The following is a 23718-nucleotide window of genomic DNA, read 5'->3' as shown; positions in this document are numbered from 1 at the left end:
AGAGCCCCTCCTCAGAGGCAAATTTCCAGAAATACTTTATGCATATAGAAACCACTACATATATATTCTGTTTTCTACCATTTTACACACACTGTTCTGTGCCTGGCTTTTCCCTCTGAACCGAACATCTTGGTGATCGTGCCTCATCAGGCCACAGAAAGCTTCATTGTTTTCCTCAGCTGCACTGTAGAGGAAGGGACTTAAGCAGAGTAAAGGCTCATTATGGAGAAGTCTCTGCAGCTAGAGTAAGGGATCAAGCGGAACTGATGAACTAGAATGGGGTGGGATGGAAGGTTCTGCATCCGTTGGGGCCCCCAGGCCATCCACACAGACCACTTTGCCTGTGGCTGGGTCTGGACTTCATGAGAAGTTTCCTGTGGGGTAGGTGGGGTGGGTGACCAGGACTGTCCTGCCCTACCCTGCCCAGCCCCCTCATTTCCATCTGGCTTCCCCAGCTGGAGTAACCAATTCAAACCAATTCCAACTTTTTACACCAAAAGTCCCATATCCCAGGCAAACCAGGACAGTTGGTCACTTTATCCTAAGCTTAGGAAGGGCACTGGGGTCCCAGCTGGGTCCAGCGTGGCCACAGGAGATCAGGCCTTATGAGCTGGGATGCAGAGACTTCCCCGAGGAGTGGTCTGTGCTCCCGAGCTTGCTCAGTGTCCCCAGCGGGGTAGAACAAACAGCAGTCAGTGAAAGCTTCCTGGCGGAGGCAGATTTGAATTCTACCTGAGGAAGACCCTGTAGGCGTCAGATCTGCCCAGCACAGGAGTGGGCCATCCTGTCCCTCGACAAGAAGACTGTCGGGCAAGGATGCTGTGGAGGGGACCCCTGTCCCAGGTCCTGTTACTCCCCTGCTCTGTCCCCTTCCATCACCATCTTCTCCAGGCCTCCCATACCTGATCCCGCCCTGCCTGCTTCTCTGTCGCCACCCCCTCTCCCCCTTGCACCACTTCACTCAGCTGGAGCACATAGCTTTCCTCAAATACTGAGGCAGCTTCCTGCTTTAGATGCCTGTGCTCATGATCTTCCCCTGGCCTGGAACATTCTTCCCTTCCCCTCCTTCAGATCTCCTCAGAGAGGTCCCCGACAGCCCCATCTAAAAGACCCCTCTAACTCTTTCCCTGCGTTATTTTCTTTTTAATGCTTACCACCAAGAGAGTCTAAGCCCCATGAGGGCAGGGGTCTTCCTCTTATTCACAGATGTATGTCTAGTGCCTGGAACAGTACCTGGCAATTAGTTGAATGAATGAACAAATGAATGACAGGGAGGTCTGGGCTTGACGAACCCTGAGGTAACTTCTCACCCTGAGATTCTGTGGAAGTCCTTCTTCAGTCCGGATGACAGTCATGGAAAGTTCTTCATTCAGCACTTAATATTGAGAACGGATAGGAATTTGATGGAGACGTTCCCTCAAGGAGTCAAACAGGCGGAGAAGATGGGAATGCCCATAACTGCCGCATCGCAGAGCAGGGCAGTCAGGGCCCGGGAGCTGCAGTTTGAGGACTCAGTTCACACGAAGGATAGGAGACTCCCAGCTCAAGCCTGGGAAGACTTCTTGGAGGAGGTGACGTTTCAGAGGCCTCGAAGCATGAGAAGGACTTGGCCACGGGAACATGATAGAGGTGGGCATCTCAAGCAGTGGGAACAACTGGAGCAAAAGCCCAGAGGCCGGGAAGCTGGGGTATGTCCAGGTTTGACTTTGGAGGTGGCGAGGATGGTAGAGAATGTGGTGAGCAGGTCAACCCTTAAGGGAGGTTGAAGGCTCTGACCCCTGTGAAAGGCTGTCAGGAAGCAGGGGAGATCTTGGAGCTGATGAAGGCAGAAATTCAATTTTCGTTTGAGCAGTGAAAACGTGGAGTTCCCTCATTAGGGTCTTTGGGGAAGGGTGGTGGAGGAGGAAGAAAAGGTATGGGGATTGAGGCTGGACCCCAGGGAGATAGGAACAAGGGAAAGATCTCCAGGAGGGGAAAGAGAGATAGAGGTCCCTTTGGGGCTGGCTGGGAGCCCGAAAGGCACTGGGGTTTGAGCCCTGCCTAAGCTGGTGTGGCACTTCCTGGACCGTGGGGCGCTGGGAGTCACCCTTGCCCGGCCCCATCAGCTGGTGAAGGTTCCCCACGTACCTTGAACGTTTGGCAAGTTCCTCACCCAGGCCCGGGTCTGCTGCTGGGGAGAAGGATGTTTTTTGCTGTCCTAGTCCGTCCTCTCCCCTCCCCTCCCACCCTACCAGCTCTGGGCACCAGCTGTCCCCAGACCTTGTGTCTCACTGACTTTCTTTGGTCCAAGCCAACTCCTTTCGTCTCAGGCAGGTAAAATTGTGGTGCCTCTCCCCCACTGGGGGTCTGTCTATCTGGTGTCACAGATGGTGTGGCTTTGTCTGTGGGCAGTACCATGGAAATGCCAGCCACCAGGTGTCACCTAAGATTGATTCCCCTTCCCTTGGAGCCAGGTCTTTCCTGTCACTGGGGGCTCGAGGTGGGCTGGAAGAGCTGAGGGGTGGGCACTGACATTGCCTGGGTGCTCCTCGCCAAGCCTTGATCCCCTCCTTCTCTCCCAGTACCCCTCAGCACTTCTAAAATTCCAGGGCCCTGTGGCTGTGGGCGGACAGGCTCCAACTCACTCTTTTTTCTTACTTGTGTCCTAAGCATCAATATTAGAGAAATCACGGGTTTGAAGCCTAGCTTTATTCACCTCTTAAAACATACATATAAGAATTAACATTTTTTTATTGAGGTATAATTGACATACAACATTATATTAGTTTCAGGTATACAACATAATGGTTCAATGTCTGTATATATTGTGAAATGATCACCATAAGAAGTCTAGTTAATATCTGTCACCATACATAGTTACAGAATCTTTTTGGGGGGCATGAGAAATTTTACTCTCAGTAACTTTCAGATACGCAATACGGTGTTATTAACTATAATCACCATGCTGTACATTACATCCCCAGGACTTATTTATCTTATAACTGGAAGTTTGTACCTTTTGGCTCCCTTCACCCATTCCGCTCACCCCCCTACACCCACCTTGAGTATTAAAAATGGAAAGTCTGTTCCTGTCCCTCCAGAAATCATGTACCAGGTGCCACCAGGGGTATGCATTGCACACTTTGGGACTCCTGCTCTGCACTCAGACACAGGCCCCACTGTCCTGGGACAACTCCCCTGTCTAGAGGGGGAAGGGTGGCATGAGTGTGTGTGTGTGTGTGTGTGTGTGTGTGTGTGTGTGTGTGTGTGTGAGGGATAGGGGGATTAGCTGATTAGGAAGGAAGGGAAGAAATGAAAATTTGCAGATTGTGTTGATGAACTGAAACCCTGCTATTGTCTCTCTCTTTCCTATGTTGAAGTCCCCCCCTGGGATAATGGGACAATGAACCGGTCTGCGTTGGGGAGAAGGTCCCATCCACCGGGGACAGTGCTATGGGCAGTGGTGGGAGAGGGGGTCTTGGTGGATGTGGAAGGGTAAAGTGTCCTTGTCCAGACCTCACTGCTCCCCTCTCTTCACACTCCCCGCAGGCTCCCTCAACCTCCTGGTGCGGTCCCGGAATAAAGAGGCCCTGGACACGCATGCCTGGTCCCTCAGTGGCAATAAGGGCAATGTGTGGCAGCAGGCCCATGTGCCCATCAACCCCAGCGGGCCCTTCCAGGTGAGTATACTAGGCCCAGAACCTCCTCCTAGGCTCTCCCAGCCCTTGAGCTGTCGCTCTGGCCAGGAAGCACTTAGGAAGGCCCCGTGCTTGTTCTTGGGAGCCAGGAGGAACGCAGGCAGGGTACGCGAAGACTTCCAGGAAGGCTGCGGGGAAGGAGGGAGGGGCCTCTGGTGCAGAACCTCCTAACCTCTGCTCCTTGCTCTCTGACTCCACCCCAGATTATTTTTGAGGGGGTTCGAGGTTCAGGCTACCTGGGGGATATCGCCATAGACGATGTCACACTGAAGAAGGGGGAGTGTCCCCGGAAGCAGATGGATCCCAATAAAGGTGCAAGACGGGAGGGGGTGGGGGAGCCGAATCTGGGGTGGGGGGTGGGCACCTGTCTGTTTCGGGGGAGGGTGTTTGTATCTGAATGAGGATTCAGAGTGGCTGGGTGATGGGATGCATGTGTCGGTGACTATGTGAACACTTGGACCCCACTCTGGCTCAGGCTATGGGACATGTATAGGACAGTGAAAGGACCAGCGCCTGACCCCCTGAGAGCTAGCTGAGCTAATTACAGTCCAGAGTGCCTCCTGTGGCTCTGTGTGTGTGGGTCCAGAGGTGAATGTGTGCCCCCACCCTGGGGCCAGTTGTTTGCAATAACAGCTTGAGTTTACTTAGCGATTACTATGAACAAGGCAAGGTACAAAACCCCGTGTGTGCATGACCTCCTTTAATCCTCACAGCAGTCCTCTGGGGTAGCTCTTACATTAGACTCATTTTACAGATGAGGAAACTGAGGCCCACTGAGGTTGAGTAAATTGCTCCATGTCTTAGCTGCAGAGCCAGAATTTGGACCCCAGCAGGCTGAGTTAACACCCACACCACACCACCTCACGTCTGTGCTTACGAGCATGTCTGTGTGCGTTGAGGGCAGTGTCCACCTTCAGATGCCCAGGCGGGGGGTGGGGGTGTAGCAGGACCTCCCACAGCCTGCCCACTATGCCCTGGCCCTGCCGGGCTGACCAGAGCCCCGGCCTGTCTCCCTTCTCTCTCCCGTCGCAGTGGTGGTGATGCCGGGCAGTGGAGCCCCTCGCCGGCCCTGCCCGCAGCTCTGGGGGCCGATGGCCATCTTTCTCTTGGCGTTGCAGAGATGATGAGAGCTGTGTGGCCCCCCCAACCCCGCCCCCGGCACACCAAAGTGTCCACATCGTACCAAAGACTGACCCCGCCAGTCGGGGTGCCCAGGGGCAGGGCTGGCCCGCCAGGAAGGGGGCCTGCGTTGGCTGCGAGGATGAGCAGAAAACAAGGACAGAGGCCCGGCACTAAGGCCCTGGAGACAGTCGTTCGACATACGCACATGCTCACACACCTACACTCACACACACAGAGATATATTAAAGCACAAGTTTCTATCCGACCTGCCAGCACCTTCTTTACTGCGGAGACAGGGGACTCGTCTGAATGGCGTCTGCCACCCCAAGGACCTCGGCGCCACATAGGCCTTGTCCTGGCTGTACCTGTGGTGTGTTTCTGCCCTTCCCGGTCCCTAACTCAAGGCTCAGCTCCAGCCAGTGGCTTTACCAGAGGGAGCCAGAAGGGGAGCAGACGTGGGAGCCCCACCCTTGGCCGGATTCTGGGACTCCCTGGAATAGGGGAGGCCAGGGTCAGAGGGCGCCAGGTGGGACTTTGTGAGCTCTGTGAGTGTCCCTGTGCAGGGGACGATGAGGAAGGTGAGGCACCTGCTGCATGCAGCTCTGCTCCTAGGGTGAGGGCTGGAAGGTGAGCCCTCAGGTCACCCAGATCCCCTGACCTGTCCCTAGGATGTCATATTCCCCCCTCACTGTGCCCCTTCCAAGGGACCCAGCACAAGGTCTTGGGCCTGGGCAGTCTGAAGACTGATACCTTCCCCCGACCCCATCCCACCCCAACCCTACCCTGCAGGCAGCTGGATTCCTGAGAGCACAGTCCCTGTCCTGGTTGGCTGGCCTCGCCTCAGCCCCCAGCTGCATCTCCGAGAAGCCAGGGGAGTAGTGGCCAGGCCATTTTCTGGGGTGAGGCTTGACTTGAGAGGGGCAGAGGAGAAGGCCTGCTTTCTTGATTTCACTCCCCCCTCATATGGGGCACTGAATTTGGGAGTAGAGTGGAGCCTCCGTTTCTTATATACTTGGCATAAAGGGACGCCCTAGATAGGAGGGTGTGTGTAGGGGGGTGCCCTGCCCCCTCCACTGAAAAGCATTCTTTAGTTGGCTGTTCTCTTCCCACCCTGGGTTAATGAAGGAGGAGGGGTATGTAGAGCTGGGGGTAGAGGGTGGGGCACTTGCTGGCCCCATGTTCCCTGGGAGCTGAGCCACATGCCCTGAGCTGTGAAAGGGCTCCCTGTCCTTGGGTCCTGGGCTGGGAGCCTGAGACGGGCATGATGGGGTCCAGACCTCTCCTCTTTAACATCACCTCTGAGCCCCCCACCCAGCTCTCCATGGGAGAGAGGAGGCCCAGCCCCTTCCAGGATGAGTCTTCACGTATGTGTGCATGTGGCCATGTTTCTATGTGTGTGCATACACGTGTGTGCATGAGTGTGGGCCCCTTTGTGTCTATGTAGCACTATGGGTACATCTCTCGGCAGGAGTGTGTGTAAATATGAGTCTGCGTGTGCAATGATACATATTCATCTATGAGGCTGGGTCTACACCCCATCTCTGTGAGTACCTGTGTATGTCAGCATGCATGTCCATCTTCATCAGTGACATGAATGTTTGTGGGGTGCTGGCCAAATATACCACTTCCAGCCCTATCCTGTGGTCTCAGGCTGCCTGCCGCCACGTGGATTTCCACTTTTCATTCCCTATGGATAACAGAGAGCTTACAGATGACCCTGCTGAAATGCAAGCACCTGTGCTGGGGGTGTCACAGGACTCCTCCTGGAGCATTCGATGGGACAGCTGCGGAGAAGAGGCAGCATTGTGATACCAGGAGGCAGGCAGGGAACCAAAGCAAACGCTGCCCATCTCAGCGCTCTGCCAGGCCTGGGAGATCATCATCACCAACAGCTGGCGGGTGGCTGGGCCAGGGCTGGAGCCAGGCCTCCTGACACTGGACCAGCCCGGCTGCCTTCCTGGCCCAGCCAAGGCCTCTGTCCGAAATGAGTGGCTCTAGGTTTCCAGAATACGCTTCCATTGTGTCTGCAGGGTATTGTTCCTTAATTATCCCATCTGTGCAGGGTCTCTTGCCCCAACTAGACTGTGAGCTCCTCCTCTGAACCTTCCAACCCTCTCCCCATCCCCTCCCACCCTCATGCCCAGCACAAGTGGGCCTATTATGGAAATCACTCAGCGGCTTTGCCCAGTGGAATGGATTATATAAACCAGTGGTTCCCAGTCCTGGCTGCAGAGTAGAACCACAGAGGGTCCCTTAGAAAGCACCAGTGCTTGGGTACCACCCCAGAGCTCCTGATTTAACTGGACTAGAGTGCAGCCTGGCACCAGAAATGTTTAAAAGTGCCTCAGGAGAACCCAAGAGGGGGAACCACTGGCCTGCTGCCTGCCGATGCTTCCTCTGTGCCCTCGCTGGAGTGGGCGCTGGAGATCCAGAGATGAATAGCCTGGAGTGCTTCCTCCTTGGGGCTTCGTGGCTCCCTATGCCTACTTCCCTCGGATGACCTTTGAATAAATCTGTCCCCTGCCCTGGCGGCTCCATGATGGGGACCCTGTCTCTCCTGTTCACCTCCATATCCATAGAGCCAGAGGCAGAAAAGGTGCTCAGTGTGTGTCCGCTGAGCTGAACTGCACACACGTGGCCCCTGAGTTCCTGGTCTGTTTGGGGAGAGGGGACATGGTCACAGGGACAAAGAGTGCAAGGTGGGGGAGTGACAGGGAGCACTGCTGGGGAGAGGTCACAGTGGGCCAGGGGCAGCCCTGGTTTGAGGGTGGCTTGACCTACGTTAACATGGTGTGCCTGAGTGCGACGCCGAGGTCCTTGGTCCTCATGTGCGGATGGGTGAGGTTGGTGTGTGTGCCTGTGTGTGCTGGCAGGTCTGCAGGGGGTGTGGGTGTCAGTGCGTGCTAACACTAACAGTGTGTGATGTGAGCGCTTAGGGGTGTTCCAGTCTGTGTGTGTGTGTGTGTGTGCGTATCAGGGAGTCTGCAAGGAATGAGTATGTCTCTGGGTGACTTGTGTGTCAGTGTTTGTGTGTCTGTGTGTGCCTGTGAGTCAACACCTCTGTATCAGTGTCGCCTGTGCTGTGTGTGTCTTTCTGTGCCAGTGGGTGTCAGCGTCTGTGCGTTGGTAGGTGGCCCTTGAAGACCCCCAGCCCAGGGGAGACCAGGCTGGCTGGATCCAGTGCATCTCCCCAGTGGCAGTCTCGCCCTCTGGGTCAGGGTGGCTGAGGCATTTTGTGGCCTTAAAATGGGGAGTCTAACCCTCAGGGTGTTGGGGTTCCTTCATCCCTGTCCCCTCCAGGCTGGCATCTGGGGGAGAAAGGGACTCCTAGGGCCAGGTGCCATACAGTTAGGAGAGGGGCAGTCTCAGCTTGACTGTCCTGCCCCTGGGACCACAGACAGCCACCTGGGGAGCTGAGCTAAGTCTGCAGACCAAGCCCCTCCTCCCGGGATGCTCCTCCCTCCTTTGCCCTCTCTGGGAGAGCCCTGACACCTTGTTCCCATGCAGTCTCCTTTCTCCCTGTGCTCCGCGAAAATCCTGGCTCTGGTTGTCCGTGCTGGGAAGGGCCTCAGAGGTCTGAACCTCTCCAGTGTAAATGAGGAAGGTGAAGCCCAGAGGAGGAAAGGGACTGGTTGAAGTCGCACAGCCACTTGGGGTGGAGCCAGCCTTGGAAGCCAGGTACTACAGCCGTGGCTGTACTACAGCCCTGTAGTACTTCTGGTCACTGCCCCTGGGGTCTCCTGCCAGGCAGCGACAAGGAGCTTGGTCAGACTGCCCTGTCTCCGGGTGCTGGTACAGATGTTACTGGGGGCCCTGCACTGGGAGATGTACCATCTCCCTGCCTCCAATTCTGGCCTCTCATTCCAGGCCACCACCCCTCCCACCCCAGGTCAGGCCTGGATGACACGTGGAGGCTGCCTCCCTCTGCCCACACTGGCTGTCACTGCTGTCCAGGCTCCAGATAGAAGGGACTCTATTTCCCCTCCCCTCCCCTGTCTTCTCACAAGCCTGGGCTGGGAATGAAGCTCAATGTGTCTATGTCCTCATCCTGTCGACTTCCTAGGACCAGGAGGGCTGGAGGGGGGTGTGCAAATCCTTGTGTTTTCCTCTCCCTGGACAGCTCCAGGGACGTAGAGGGCATTTCCAGGTCTGTCCTCAGGAATGGGGTGGGTGAACCTCCTCTGGAGGGTCCCTGTAGGGCCACTGTTTGAGGTTCTGGGTTCAGGGGAGCCCTCCTTGCTTCCGAAGGCAGGGTAGCACACCCCTCCCTATTGAGTCAGTGTTCTGTGTTTGTGAGGTTGTGTGTGTGAGGGTGTGTGTGTGTGCTGGGGCAGAAGAACCACTCTTTCCTGGGGCCTCCTTGACCCTTAGAACTGGAAGGGACCTTAGAGACCATCTAATCCAGTGCCCCCACTGCACAGGTGAGAAAGCAGAGGTCCAGAGAGATGGCACTTGCTCACTGCCACCCGCTCTCCCTCATGTCGCCTGCATTCATTTCCTGGGGGCCCTACTGGGAATGCCCTCCCTCCTGGCACCTCTCTCCCTCCTCCCAGCCGCCCACATAATCACCATCTCAGCCCAGCTCTGCTGCCTCTCTGCCCCAGTGGTCTCCAAGCATCCTTCCTGCCCCAGGGTGGCCAGCTCACCAAGGCCTTTATCCCCAACCCAGGAGAAGAGGCAGGGGAAGGAGGGGACTGCTCCAGCCCGAGGCCTCAAAGACTTGGGAGAAAAGCCAAGCCCCCATGCCCAGGCTCCCCCCCCCAACAAGGTAAAAGCACAACAGGAGACCCTCATTAACGGGTGAAAGGTATTGGGGTTGTTTTAGTCACATGACCCCATCCTCACCCCTTTGCCTTGCTCTCTGTCTCCACCCCAGCCTCTGTCCCCTTTTTGTCCCTCTTTGACCCCCTAAACCCTCAAATGTAACCTCTAGTCGCGGACGCGGTTGTTTCAATCAATAAAGCTGAAGTGTTCTAGCGCTCTGGGTCGCTGTGTGTGTCGGTGGTGGGCGGGCAGGCTGGGAGGGGGAGCGGGTGAGCGGCTGGGGACTCCTCTCAGGCCCCTGGGGGGAAGCCCTTCTTCTCTTTGGCACCTGCTATCATGGATCCTGCTCTGCCACCTGGACAGTGGGGATCTGCGTCTTGGTCTCCAACCCCATGAAGTCAGGTGTCTTCATTCATTTGTTCCTTCAAGAAATACTAGCCGAATACTGCCTTCCTAGAAGCTCCTGCTTAATGGGGGAGATGGACACCAAGCCAACAGTTACACCAGGAAATGCATTGTTATGGATACAGGTGGGACCGTGAAGGAAGATTGGCACTGTGAGACGGTAAGAGGAGGTTCTTGTGTGGGTTGGGGCTTCAGGCAAGACTCCTCTAAAGAAGAAGCGTTTAGGGGAGACCTAAAGGGTGATTGGAGTTAACCTCCTGGGGCTAAGGGAGTCTTCCAAGCTAAGGAACAGAGTATGAAAGGTCTAGAGAGGTAAAAACAAAAAAAAACCTTAGAAGGCCCAAGGACGAGCAAGAAGGACAAAGAAGGAGGAATAAGGTTGGTCAACCGCCCGTACCAACTTTGCCCTTTCCCTTCTTGGCACCAAACCCCACCATCCCTCCTACACACTCTTACTCCCCTTATGATCTCTGTGTTCCTGTCCTGGCCCCACAAACCCCACTCTGCGCTCTGCTTGGGGCTTCCCCCCCCTCCCTTTTTTTTAAAGAAGATTAGCCCTGAGCTAACTGCTGCCAATACTTCTCTTTTTGCTGAGGAAGACTGGCCCTGAGCCAACACCTGTGCCCATCTTCCTCTACTTTATATGTGGGACGCCTACTACAGCATGGTGTGCTAAGCGATGCCATGTCCACACCCAGGATCCGAACCAGCGAACTGCGGGCTGCCGAGAAACGGAACGTGGGAACTTAACCGCTGTGGCACCGGGCCAGCCCCAAGGGGCTTCCTCCCTTATTCACAACCAGTTAGCTGCCCGCTCTCCCCCGAAATCATTTTGCACCAACTTTTCCCTTTTTCCTAGACCTCTCAGAGTCCTAGAATTTCAGAGCTGGGAGGTCCTTAAAGGGCACTTATTTCAACCATCTACTCCTATGTTTTCTTTAGGAGAAATGCTTGCCAAGATCACGGGAGCAAGCAGTGATGAGGAAAATTCACTCTCCCCTGAACAGTCTCAAAGTGACCCCAAATCAAGGGCGTGGATGTCGTGATATGAACTACAGGGAGATCAGGCAAATGACAGGAATAGAGTCTTTCGTGTTACTTGGTTACAATGCCTCGGGTAGTTACAACAGATGGTTTCATTTCCATGTTCCAGATGGGGAAACTGAGGCTCAGAAAGGTGACAAGACTGCACCTTTATTAACTCACATCTTGGGTAACTTCTTACCCAAGAATCCCGCTGCCACATGCGGGATTTCTACTCTAAGAGCTTGAGATCTACCACTGCATTGGGTCGGCTCATTGGGTACAAGGAAGAGACCCACTCAAGCTCATTCAAGTATGGGAGCATTATTGCGAGGGGACAGATACTCTCAGAAAGTTAAGTGCGGAAGCTGTATAACAGGGATGGATTTCTTGAGCCAGATAGGTATTCTGGATTCAAAGTAGCTTTAGGAGTTTATGGCGGTTACTTGGCAGAGTAAAGATAGCCTCCAATCCTTTGTTATCCTTCCTATAGAGAGGGAGAGTCTAATTCCCTTCCCCTTGAATCTAGATTGGTCTTAGTGACTTGTTTGGACAACAGAATGTGACGTTCTGAGTTGAAGATGTCTTGCAGCTTCAGCTCAGGCCTCTTGGAACATCCTCTCTGGGAGCCCTGAACCACCATATAGGATGCCCAACTCCACAGAGACTGACATGCTGGCGAGGCCATGTGAGGGGCTGCAGATGACTGTCCCAGCTGAGCCCAGCCTTCCCTCCAAAGGTCCAGACGTGGGAGTGAAGCCACCTTGGACCTTCCAGACAAGCCCATCCACCAGCTAAATACCTCTGTCGATGCCACATGGAATAGAAGATTTGCCCAGCCAAGCTCTGCCCAAATTCCTGACCCACAAATCATGGGATATAATAAAATAATTGTTTTGAGTGCCTGGGGTTGGGGGTAGTTTGTTGCAACAGCAGTAGGTGACCACCTGAAATGAATCAGCCACTTTCCAACATCTGCTTCTTTTTACCCACACAGTTCCTTTCCTGACTCATGGTGTCTGCTCCTTTATGACTTCAGCCTTCTGGGCTTGTGACCACTCCCACTCGAACTTTCTTTCACAACCTTCCAGTGGCAGCTCCCAGCATTCACTGACTCAGCCTCTCTAGAGAAAGGGCCCATTGGACTGGCCCACCATTTTGTGTCTAGTCACACATACATCATTGGCCACCCTTGGGTCAGGTGCCACCCCTGATCCAATCAGCTAGATTGGAGGAAGAGGTCATGGATATAAAACATGGCTGCTTGGGAGCTGCTGTTTCTAGAGAGGCTGTGGGTGAGCTCACTTTGGAGGGGTAGGGGGCTGGCAGGCACCATAAACGTACCTCCTTGGTTCTTCTCTTCCACTCCTCCTCTAATGACTATCTGTTCCCAGGGGCACAGTTGTGCAGTGTGTGCACCATGAAAGTGACTCCCTCCAAGGGCAGGTCCCAATGTAAACCATACAAGTATGTTGGGTGTCTCACGGGGACAGAGTCTCGTGTTACTTACTTATGTTGACTCAGATATTTTTATTTTCCTGTTTACAGATGAGGAAACTGAGGCTCAAAAAGCTCGTAAAATTAGGAAGGGAAGAACCTGGAGGCCAATCTAGATGTTTGATTTCTGGCGCAGTATTTGCTCACATCAGCTGGATCCTCTGCTCGTCTTCCCCTCTGGGATCATTCTGCTTTTCTCACCAGCTCATCCACAGGGGCTGGAAGATGCAGGGCCCTTCCTTGTGCAGCCCTCCACTTTAGATGGAAATTGTCCCTGATTCTGGTTTTCTATTTCTAGCTGCCTGACCTTTTTACATATGTCCTTTGTGGAAAGCTACTATAACACCTTTTTAGAAAGAGATTGGGTATAAATAAATCTAAGAAAAAAGTTGAAACTCTTCTTCTTGAAGTCACCCCAACCCTGGTGGAGATATCCCTCCATGCTGCTTCTCGAATCCTGGGCCCCCAAATTTATCTTTCCTGGGTGTGCAGCCCCATCAGCAGCCAGCATGTCTCCTACTCTGAGGTCAACGTGGCAGGTGCTCCCTGAATGCAAATCCTACCACTGATTCCATCACCCCGTATCTTTTGCAGTTTCGGTCTTTAAAAATATTTTGAGCTTCCTATTTCTCTCAAGCCCTGACTCAGTCGAGTGGACTTGGCACCTTGCAAGGTCTACACAGCATCTGTCTGCACATGCTGTCCTAAGTAGAACCTCCCTCTTGGTGCCGCCAACCCCCCAGACCCATCCACCAATTCACTCTCATCTGCAAGGTGGTGAGAAATAGAGTAAAAAACATGAGTCAGAGAGGCTGAGAGTGCCAAACGTCCACACAGTGGGAGTCTGCTGCCATTTCAAGACGTCCACAATATATTGTTGAGAGAGAAAGGCAGATGAGAAAAGAGCATGCCTATTACTATCCAATTTTTTTTATATAAAAATATCTGTGTGTGTATGTGAGTGTGTGTATCTAGAAGAATATTCATGGAGAGGTGAACAGGAATCTCAGTGGTGAAATTTTAGGTGCTTCCGACACACATCTTTAGACTTTTCTGTATTGTCTGAGTATTTTTATGTGAACATGTATTATTTTTAATAATCAGGAAAAAAATCTATTTTCTTGAGAAAAGAAAAGCCAGAAGCCATCAAGGACTACAGATTAGAAAGAAAGGTCACTTTTTGTTCTCAGCATTATTTTGATAACTGTGCATCACAAAGATTGGGAAAGGGCTTTGAACTTAGGCCTTGAAATCTCTTCCTGCTGATTTATTCAAATAAAAATACTCAGACAATAGGAAGGAGAGGCAGAAGGACTGGGTTGCGTCAGCCAGGGATGAGGAGATGCGGATGGCAAGGCAAGTTTTGAATAAGAGAAATCCCTGGAGAATAACTTCTTCCAGCAACAAACACTGACATTTGAGGTACGCCCAACCCCTGTGCCTGTGTGTGTGTGTGCATGTGTGCTTGCACACATGTGAGGGCCTGTGCCTGCTCTCTTTGGGACACGGTGGCATTGGCAGCCTCTGTGCAGTGCTGGCCTTTCCCTCCCTCTCATGAATGAGGGGCCGTTTAAGGAGGCCTCACTCTGCCTAGGTGAGTGTGTGAGCAGACACACCGGTGGTGAGGGGAGCAGGCAGGCCTGGAGGGGAGGGGCCAGGACTGCAGATGGGTCCTTCCCAGGCTCTCCCACCCCCAGCAAGCAGGCAGCCCCCTTGGAAACTCTCAGACCCTTGACAAGAAGCATCCAGACCTCTGCTGATCCCTGCTTCAAGAGTGGGGTCAGAGAAGGGGTCCTGATTCCACCAGAGAGAGAGAGGCTGAGGGAGGCGGAGCACTTCAGGCCGAGGGAGTAGAAAGAGCACTGTGAGGAGGGACAGGGACTCCTGGACCCAAATCCTGGTTTGTGACCTTGAACAAGCCAGCCCCATCCTGGCTTCAGTTTCCCTGTAAATTGGGAGAGGGAGTGGGGAGGTTTGAGCTCGAAGGTTCTTCCAGCTCTGGGGTTCAATGAAATGAGCCCATGGGCTGTCCTAAGCAATGCAGAGAACGGGGGCCCACAAAAGGGTAAATGGAAGTTCCTACAACATAGTCCTGTTTCCGTTTGTGGGACTGAGCATCTGTCTGTCTCTGCCCCCATCCTTAACACTGGGGACCCGGTTACCCAGGCCTAAGTGGAAGCTAGTCAACCTGCTCCTCCTCCACACTCTCAATCCCTCAGCCAGGCCCCACCCCTGCCAAGAGGCAGGCAGGTGACACGAACAGCAGCAAGAGGAGTCTTGGCCAGTTCCTCGCGGGGCGTGGGCACGGAGTGGGACCAGGACCGGACTGCAGAGGCTGAGCCCTGTGGCTGAGGAGGCGACGGGCTCCAGGCTCCGAGCTCCGTGCCCACGGGCAGGCAGCAGGCTGCGCACCAGCAGCACTCGCCGGGGAGCTGACGACGAGGGGGACCGATCCGGGTCTCGCTGAGTCCTGAGGCAGAGGGCGGGCTGGATGTCAGGATCACCGGATGCTGAGCCAGAGACGGAGGAGGAAAGACCAACAGGCTGCAGGGACCGACGACGGCTGCAGGGTTGGGGGAGGCTGCAGGTGGACATGGGTTGGGCCGAGGGGGTGGCAGCTGCTAGGATAGGGGAAAGTCCTGCCCTCCACGGCTCCCCAGAGGCATCAGAAAAGCCCAGTCCATCCTGGCTTATCTACCCTGCTGGTGGGGATGGCCCCATTAATCCAGACGCTTCTCTGGAGGTCATGGGCCAGCCCTGGCCACCCTCTCCTGGAGTGAGGGTGGAGGTGGTGGGAGGTAGGGGCTACACTAGGTCTCAGAGATGTCCCTTCACCCGGGGTCCAGAGATGGGGACAAGATGGAGTGCAGTGGGGGTGGAAAGTCCTCATTTGTCCTACCCCTAAGCTGGGAATTTGAGGCCCTTTTCTTTGTCTGAAACTCGAGGAGCAGAGAAGGTTCTGGATGGGTCAATCTCCCAACCCCCCACTCGCCACAGGACCTTGTTCCCCTGCAGACTCTAGGGGGAGGCCTGAGCGGCATCCTGGTGGCTTCTGGTCTGTGGAGCGGTGATGGTGGGAATGGGGTAGGGAGTCCAGGTCTCGTCCCTCAGTCCAGATGCTCAACCTCTGGTGAGCAGGCCTGGCTCTGAGGGATGCTGTCAGCCTTGACTGCACCCTGCCTGCCCCAGGGCCTGCCTGGCACAGGGCCACACCATTAGACGCCTCCATACACCTCTCTTCTTTCCTCTCACCTGTCGCCATGGAAACAGCCTCCGGGGCTGGCAGAGGTGTCTGTTGCCTCCAGACCTGAAGAGGGCCCAGGCCCCTTGTGGCTGGTGAGAACTGAGTCAGTCTGGAGATGCTGTCAAGGGTTTCAACATTGAAGGCGACCTCCGGCCACCCCCTCCAATGGCCTACCAGGGTCCTCCTTACAATATCCCCCCAGTCCTGCTTGAACTGGGCCAGTGAGCAGGAGCTCAGCACTTTGCAGATAGGTCACTCCCCATTGGCCGGCTATTGTCCCCTCCCGACTGTCTGTATCCTGTGTGACGGTGGGGGAAGGGTGCGGCAGAATGAGAATGGGGCCTCTGTTCTGTCCCTGACTTTCCAGAATAGGCTGGGGAACCCCAGGCTGTCCCCCTTGGGTCACTCCATAGAGGCCGCGGCTCTGCCTTGAGAAATAGTGTAAGGCCCCGTGGGAGGGGCAGACACTGGGGTCCCAGTCTTGGTTCTGGTCTAGGCTCTGCCACGGACTTTCTTTTGTTCCTTTGTCTGGGGCTCCATCTTCCCACGTGCAAAGTGGAAGGAGTTTGGATTGAATGATTTCCTTAGGGCCCCAAAGCTCTGACTTCCAGTATTCTGTGTTTTATTTGCTATTAGGGCAAAGGATTGGGTATAAGGAACCATCACTAATAGCCAGAATTGTTTTTTCGTTTGTATCTCTGAGTTAGCAGAGGATGGATCCTGCAACATTCATTTAATCCAAGGACCACTACCCACGTCTGGGACCCAGCATCCTTGCTGTCCCCACAGGCCCTGTCTAGGTTCTTAAGCTTGACTGAGCCCTGCTCTCTTTTCCAGGAATTGCATCCTCTTCAGGCCAGGGTGGATTTCTCTTTCTCCCCTATTGCCCTGTCACTCACCCCTGCCCAGCCTTGGGTGACTTCTCCGTCCTGGATTCATCCAGTTGGTTCCAAGCCTACCTCCCTCGCCACCCACCCTCATCCCAGGGACTCTGACCTCCTTCTTGCCTCTAAACCCCAGGAGAATCTCCGTCCCTTTCCCTCCGTTGTCTGCTTCTTTCTTCCTAGAACCTGACCCTGGGAGTTCTCCCAACTACTGGGGCTGGGGAGGACATAGCTGCATTTTTACCATACAGTGTTTGTTTGTTCATTCACTCATTCATTCATTCACCCACTTAGTCACTGTGGTGGATGCTGTTGGTTACTAATGCCACAGTCACTCTCTTCTCTTTTCCCTCCCTCCCAGCATAGAGCTTGAAAAACTGAGACACTCATTTCTCAGCCTCCCTTGTAGGTAGAGCTGACCCATGTGACCCAGTTATGACCAATAAGACATAAGAGGCTGTCTGCCGGGAGCTTCTGAGAAAGTTTTTCCTCCCTGTTAAAAGAAGGAAACTCAGGAGAATAATCCTATCTCACCACCTTGGCCCTCACCCTGCTTCCTGCCCATGGGTATGATTGTGTGAGGTCATGATGCCTGGAACAGTGGTAGCCGTCTTGTGACTATGAGGCACCAAGCCCAAGGATAAAAACCACCACTCTGAAGATGGTGAAGCAAAAAGGTGGAATGAGCCTGAGGTCCTTGATAACCATTGAGCTGTTGAATCATCCCTGAGATCACTCCTACATTTCTCTTTTCTTTCTTTCTTTCTTTCTTTCTTTTTTTTTTTTGAGGAAGATTAGCCCTGAGCTAACATCTGCTGCCAATCCTCCTCTTTTTTGCTGAGAAAGACTGGTCCTGAGTTAACATCCTTGCCCATCTTCCTCTACTTTATATGTAGGACACCTGCCACAGGATGGCTTGCCAAGCAGTATGTAGGTCCACACCCGGGATCCAAATCAGCAAACCCCAGGCCACAGAAGCAGAACACGCAAACTTAACCACTGCGCCACCAGGCCAGCCCCATACATTTCTTATTAGGTAAATAAATGTCATAACAGTTAATGCTTTATAAATGAGGTATTACGTTTTTTTGCTGTCACCATAACAGCAGCAATTTAGACATCCACTCAATCGATCATTCACTTATTCATGAATTCACTCATGCATGTTTTCACCTTCTTGCTGTATTGATTAGGATAGAGGTTCAGATGCTCTAACAGAAACCCCACATAGCAGTGGCTAAGTTGAATAGAGATTTATTTCTCTCTTACATAACAGTCTGAGGGTAAGTAGTTAAAGGCTGGGATGGCAACTCCAAGATGTCAGGGACACAGGATCCTTCTAACTTGTTGCTTCACCATCCCTGGGCTGTTCTCCCGTCTACATGCTCCAAGATGTTCCCACCACATCACACTTCAGCTGGAGGAAAGGGGGAAAGGCAAGAGAGGGCCTGGTTCTCTCTTTTAAATGTATGATCTGGAAGTTACATACCCCACGCTTTTGTTCACATCTCATTGGCCAGAACTCAATTACATAGCCCTTCCTAGCTACAAAAGAGGCTGGGAAATGCATGCTTAATTCTAGGTTGCTATGTGTCCAGCTATAAATTATAAATTTTTTTTTATTAAGGTTATGATAGATTACAACCTTGTGAGATTTCAGTTGTACATTATTGTTAGTCATGTTGTGGGAACACCACTTCACCCTTTGTGCCCTCCCCCGACCCCCCCTTTTCCCTGGTAACCACCGATCAGTTCTCCTTGTCAATATGTTAACTTCCACCTATGAGTGGAGTCATACAGAGTTCGTCTTTCTCTGTATGGCTTATTTCGCTTAACATAATACCCTCAAGGTCCATCCCTGTTGACGTGAATGGGACGATTTTGTCCTTTTTTATGGCTGAGTAGTATTCCATTGTGTATATATACCATATCTTCTTTATCCAATCATCAGTTGCTGAGCACTTAGGTTGGTTCCACGTCTTGGCTATTGTAGATAATGCTGTGATGAACATAGGGGTGCATGGGACTCTTGGAATTGCTGATTTCAGGTTCTTAGGATAGATACCCAGTAGTGGGATGGCTGGGTCATAAGGTATTTCTATTCTTAACTTTTTGAGAAATCTCCATACTGTTTTCTATAGTGGCTGCACCAGTTTGCATTCCCACCAACAGTGTATGAGGGTTCCTTTTTCTCCACAACCTCTCCAATATTTGTCACTCTTGGTTTTGGATATTTTTGCCAATCTAACGGGTGTAAGGTGATATCTTAGTGTAGTTTTAATTTGCATTTCCATAATGATTAGTGATGATGAGCTTTTCATGTGTCTATTGGCCATCCTTATATCTTCTTTGGAGAAATGTCTGTTCATGTCCTCTGCCCATTTTTTGATCAGGTTGTTTGTTTTCTTGTTGTTGAGCTGTATGAGTTCTTTATATATTATGGAGAGTAACCCTTTGTCAGATAAGTAGCTTGTAAATATTTTTTCCCAATTAGTGGGCTTTTTTTTGTTTCAATCCTGTTTTTCCTTGCCTTGAAGAAGCTCTTTAGTCTGATGAAGTCCCATTTGTTTATTCTTTCTATTGTTTCCCTCATCTGAGGAGTTATGGTGTCTGAAAAGATTCTTTTGAAACTGATGTCAAAGAGTGTACTGCCAATATTCTCTTCTAGAAGACTTATTGTTTCAGGCCTAATCTTTAGGTCTTTGATCCATTTTGAGTTTATTTCCGTGAATGGTGAAAAAGAATGGTCAATTTTCAATCTTTTACATGTGGTTGTCCAGTTTTCCCAGCACCATTTGTTAAAGAGACTTTCTTTTCTCCATTGTAGGCCCTCAGCTCCTTTGTTGAAGATTAGCTGTCCATAGATGTGTGGTTTTATTTCTGGGCTTTCGATTCTGTTCCATTGATCTGTGCACCTGTTTTTGTACCAGTACCATGCTGTTTTGATTACTGTAGCTTTGTAGTATGTTTTGAAGTCAGGGATTGTGATGCCTCCAGCTTTGTTCTTCTTACTCAGGATTGCTTTAGCAATTCGCAGTCTTTTGATGCCCCATATGAACTTTAGGATTCTTTGTTCAATTTCTGTAGAGAATGTCATTGGGATTCTGATTGGGATAGCATTGAATCTGTAGATTGCTTTAGGTAGTATGGACATTTTAACTATGTTTATTCTTCCAATCCATGTGCATGGAATGTCTTTCCATCTCTTTATGTCGTCATCAATTTCTTTCAAGAAAGTCTTGTAGTTTTCATTATATAAATCTTTCACTTCCTTGGTTAAATTTATCCCAAGGTATTTGATTCTTTTTGTTGCGATCGTGAATAGGATTGAGTTCTTGAGATCTTTTTCTGTTAGTTCATTGTTAGCTTATAGAAATGCTACTGATTTATGTATGTTGATTTTATATCCTGAAACTTTGCTGTAGCTGTTGATTGTTTCTAATAGTTTTCCTATGGATTCTTTGGGGTTTTCTATATATAAGATCATGTCATCTGCAAACAGCAAGAGTTTTACTTCTTCATTGCCTATTTGGATTCCTTTTATTTCTTTTTCCTGCCAAATTGCTCTGGCCAACACCTCCAGTACTATGTTGAATAGGAGTAGTGAAAGTGGGCACCCTTGTCTTGTTCCTGTTCTCAGAGGGATGGCTTTCAGTTTTTGTCCATTGAGTATGATGTTGGCTGTGGGTTTGTCATATATGGCCTTTATTATGTTGAGGTACTTTCCTTCTATACCCATTTTATTGAGGGTTTTTATCATAAATGGATGTCGGATCTTGTCGAATGCTTTCTCTGCATCTATTGCGATGATCATGTGGTTTTTGTTTCTCATTTTGTTAATGTAGTGTATCACGTTGATTGACTTGCAGATGTTGAACCATCCCTGTGTCCCTGGTATAAATCCCACTTGATCATGGTGTATAATCTTTTTGATGTATTGCTGTATTCGGTTTGCCAGAATTTTGTTGAGGATTTTTGCATCTATGTTCATCAGTGATATCGGCCTGTAGTTCTCCTTCTTTGTGTTGTCCTGGTTTGGGGATCAGAGTGATGTTGGCTTCATAGAATGTGTTAGGGAGTGCTCCATCTTCCTCAATTTTCTGGAATAGTTTGAGAAGGATAGGTATTAAATCTTCTTTGAATGTTTGGTAGAATTCTCCAGAGAAGCCGTCTGGTCCCGGACTCTTATTTTTGGAGAGGTTTTTGATTACTGTTTCTATTTCTTTACTTGTGATTGGTCTATTCAGATTCTCGATTTCTTCCTGATTCAGTCTGGGGAGGTTGTAAGAGTCTAGGAATTTGTCCATTTCTTCTAGGTTGTTCAATTTGTTGGCATATAGTTTTTCATAGTATTCTCTTATGATCCCTTGTATTTCTTTGGTATCTGTTGTGATTTCTCCTCTCTCATTCCTAATTTTATTTATTTGAGATTTCTCTCTTCTTTTCTTAGTGAGTCTGGCTAAGGGTTTGTCAATTTTGTTAATTTTTTCGAAGAACCAACTCTTTGTTTCGTTGATCCTTTCTACTGACTTTTTTGTTTCAATATTGTTTATTTCTGCTCTAATTTTTAGTATTTCTCTCCTTCTACTGACTTTGGGCTTTGTTTGTTCTTCTTTTTCTAATTCTGTTAGGTGTCTTTTGAGGTTGCTTATGTGAGATTTTTCTTGTTTATTGAGGTGAGCCTATATTGCAATGAATTTCCCTCTTAGGACTGCTTTTGCCACGTCCCAAATGAGCTGGTATGGCGTGTTTTCATTTTCATTTGTCTCCAGATAATATTTGATTTCTTCTTTAATTTCTTCAATAATCCATTGTTTGTTCAGTAGCATGTTGTTTAATCTCCACATTTTTGCACCTTTCCCTGCTTTATTCTTGTAGTAGGACAGATAGGGGATGCAATCGGCAGTCTTATTGATTTTTTTCACTCATTCATTCATCAAACATGTATAAATACATTTTATGCAGAAAGCTCTGTGCCAGGTGCCAAGGCCCAAGCTTTTGGTGTGCTCATGGGCTAGCGGGAGAATAAGGCAAATCTAGACATTCAAATCCAACAAGGCTTCGTGAGCACCTGCTCTGCCCAGACATGCATACAAACCAAAAAGTAAAGAACACCAATGACATTCCATTGGTGGGCCATGAGTCAGCCCACCCACCCCGTCACATCCCCTACCTCTACTGAGCCCAGGGATATGGGAAGAAGGGAAAACAGTGACAATGGCAAGTGACAGTATGTCCCTTGGAACAAATCTTTGTTTAGAAAAATCCTTCTTAGGTTCTAAGGAGAATCCTGCCTGCTGAAATGTACTTTCTTCTTGTTCTTGGGTGTGATGGGCATCAGTACCTGCATCGCCCCTGGGCCCCACTCTGATGCCTCTAAAGAAAGGCCATCAGTCTCCCACCCTCTGAGTAGTGAGGTGGCTCACTCCCTTTGGGAAGCAGAGAATCTGTGTGGATGGTTCTCACCCTGTGCCTGGCACACAGAATATACCACAGGAGTTTGATAGATGGATGAAGCAGAACGGAGGAGTGTGCGGTAGATCGTGTTTTCCAGAATTGGCCTCAGCAATATTTCTGGTCCTATGTTAGCTCTTCCAGGAGCTGGCCACTCCTTAGAGAAAGGTGGGTCTAGTTTCTCTCTTCTTGAAATTGGGCAGATTTGTGACTGCATCTGCCCATCGAATGAGACATAGCTCTGCCTGCGTCTCTCTCTCTCTCTTTTGAGTTGCTCACCTTGGGAACTGATCTCCATGCTGGGAGAAAGTGCAGGCCACATGGACGGACCACAAGCAGACGTTCTGGATGGCAGCCCAGGTGAGGTCTCAGCGACAGCCAACATCAGCCCCCAGATACGTGACTGAATGAGCTTCAGATCGTTTCAGCCCCCAGCCTTTGAGCCACCCTAGCTGGTGCTGGGTGGAGTAGGGGTGATCTGTCCCCACTAAACCCAGCCCAAACTGAAGATTTGTGAGCAAAAGACACACACTCACTGTTTTAAGTCACTAAGTTTTGGGGTGGTTTTCTATGCAGCGATAGCTAACCAGAGCAGCATGGTAGAGTTTAAATAACCACGAATTCCTGGTAGCTCCTCCCATCGAGAGAGGGAGTCTCTTCCCCAGCCCTTGAATCTGGGCTGGATTTGACCAGCACAACACGGCGGAGGTGATGTTATGCACCTGCCAAGCCTAAGCCTCAAGGGCTTTGCACGTCCCGTCCTCCCTTCCTTGCTGTCCTGAGACTGCCATGAGAAGGAGATGAGCTATGCTGCCAGATACTGGAGACATGAGGTCCAGCCGACAGCCAGCACCGACCTCCAGACATGTGACTGAGTTCATCTTAAACCACCCTGCCCCAACCAGCCACTGACTGCAGCCCTGTGAGGGCTCCCAGGCAAGAACCCAGCCCAAACTGCTGACCCCCATTTTATTTGGAAGTAAACGAAATGGTTCTTGTTTTAAGCCACTAAGTTTATTGCACATCGATAGTTAACTGATTATATCAACTTCCTGTTTCTGAATCAACATATGAACCCATAGATATTTTGAGCACCCAGTGCTGTGCCAGGTGGGCAGACAGGTATAGGGGATGAGATTCTTGGCCCCCAGGAGCTGACTGTCCAGGTGAATCACAGGGAAAATCAAGCCTCATGCTGGAGGAGATTGCTAGCTGATGACCCAAGTCCATTCTCCCTCCATCAAGATGATGGGATTGTTGCCCAGCAGCACGTGGCTGCCCAGCTGTGCGTTATTCTCAGCCTCCCTCGCAACAAGGTGTACCATGGGACTAAGCTCTCTCCCCTGGGATGTGGCAGGAAGTGGTGGAGGCCAGAGTCTGTAGGACAGTGGTGCTGTCTTTCACCCTACGGAGTTGGGAGGAGCCAGGGTCTCCTCCTCACCTTTTGGAGGAGAGCAGCTCACCACCCTAGAACTCAGACTGCATTGAGGAAGTCATAATCCTCTTATTTGCATTCTGGATTCTCTGTTATGGGAGTTTTCTTTTACCCTATTTAATACAGCCAGCCTCTCCTGCAAGGCAGCCTGCAGGGCCCATGTCTCCTTTCCAGACTGGAAGCTTGCGGCTGGGGCCGGGGCTCGGGGGTGAG

The 23718-nt window shown here is 51.0% G+C and overlaps 1 protein-coding gene across 7 annotated transcripts in view; it reads left to right on the top strand.

The window, feature by feature from the left end:
- Positions 1-9777, top strand: part of MDGA1 (MAM domain containing glycosylphosphatidylinositol anchor 1) — a 61060-nt gene extending 51283 nt beyond the window's left edge. For 4 of the 7 annotated variants that reach the window (XM_070244494.1, XM_070244497.1, XM_070244495.1 and 1 more), the window contains 3 exons: positions 3529-3659; positions 3881-3989; positions 9469-9777. In XM_070244494.1, the coding sequence (XP_070100595.1) occupies positions 3529-3659; positions 3881-3989; positions 9469-9596 (368 nt within the window). In that variant the 3' untranslated portion in view covers positions 9597-9777. Of the gene's footprint in view, positions 1-3528; positions 3660-3880; positions 3990-4709 lie in introns of all 7 variants that reach the window. The other 3 variants (XM_070244496.1, XM_070244493.1, XM_001918154.5) reach the window with 1 other exon arrangement.
- Positions 9778-23718: the final 13941 nt, after the last annotated feature.

This window comes from Equus caballus, chromosome 20 (assembly GCF_041296265.1).
Source record: "Equus caballus isolate H_3958 breed thoroughbred chromosome 20, TB-T2T, whole genome shotgun sequence".
In the NCBI taxonomy this organism is placed as follows: Eukaryota; Metazoa; Chordata; class Mammalia; order Perissodactyla; family Equidae; genus Equus; species Equus caballus.
The sequence above is the reverse complement of the archived record's forward strand: the minus strand, read 5'-3'. Positions and strand labels throughout refer to the sequence as shown.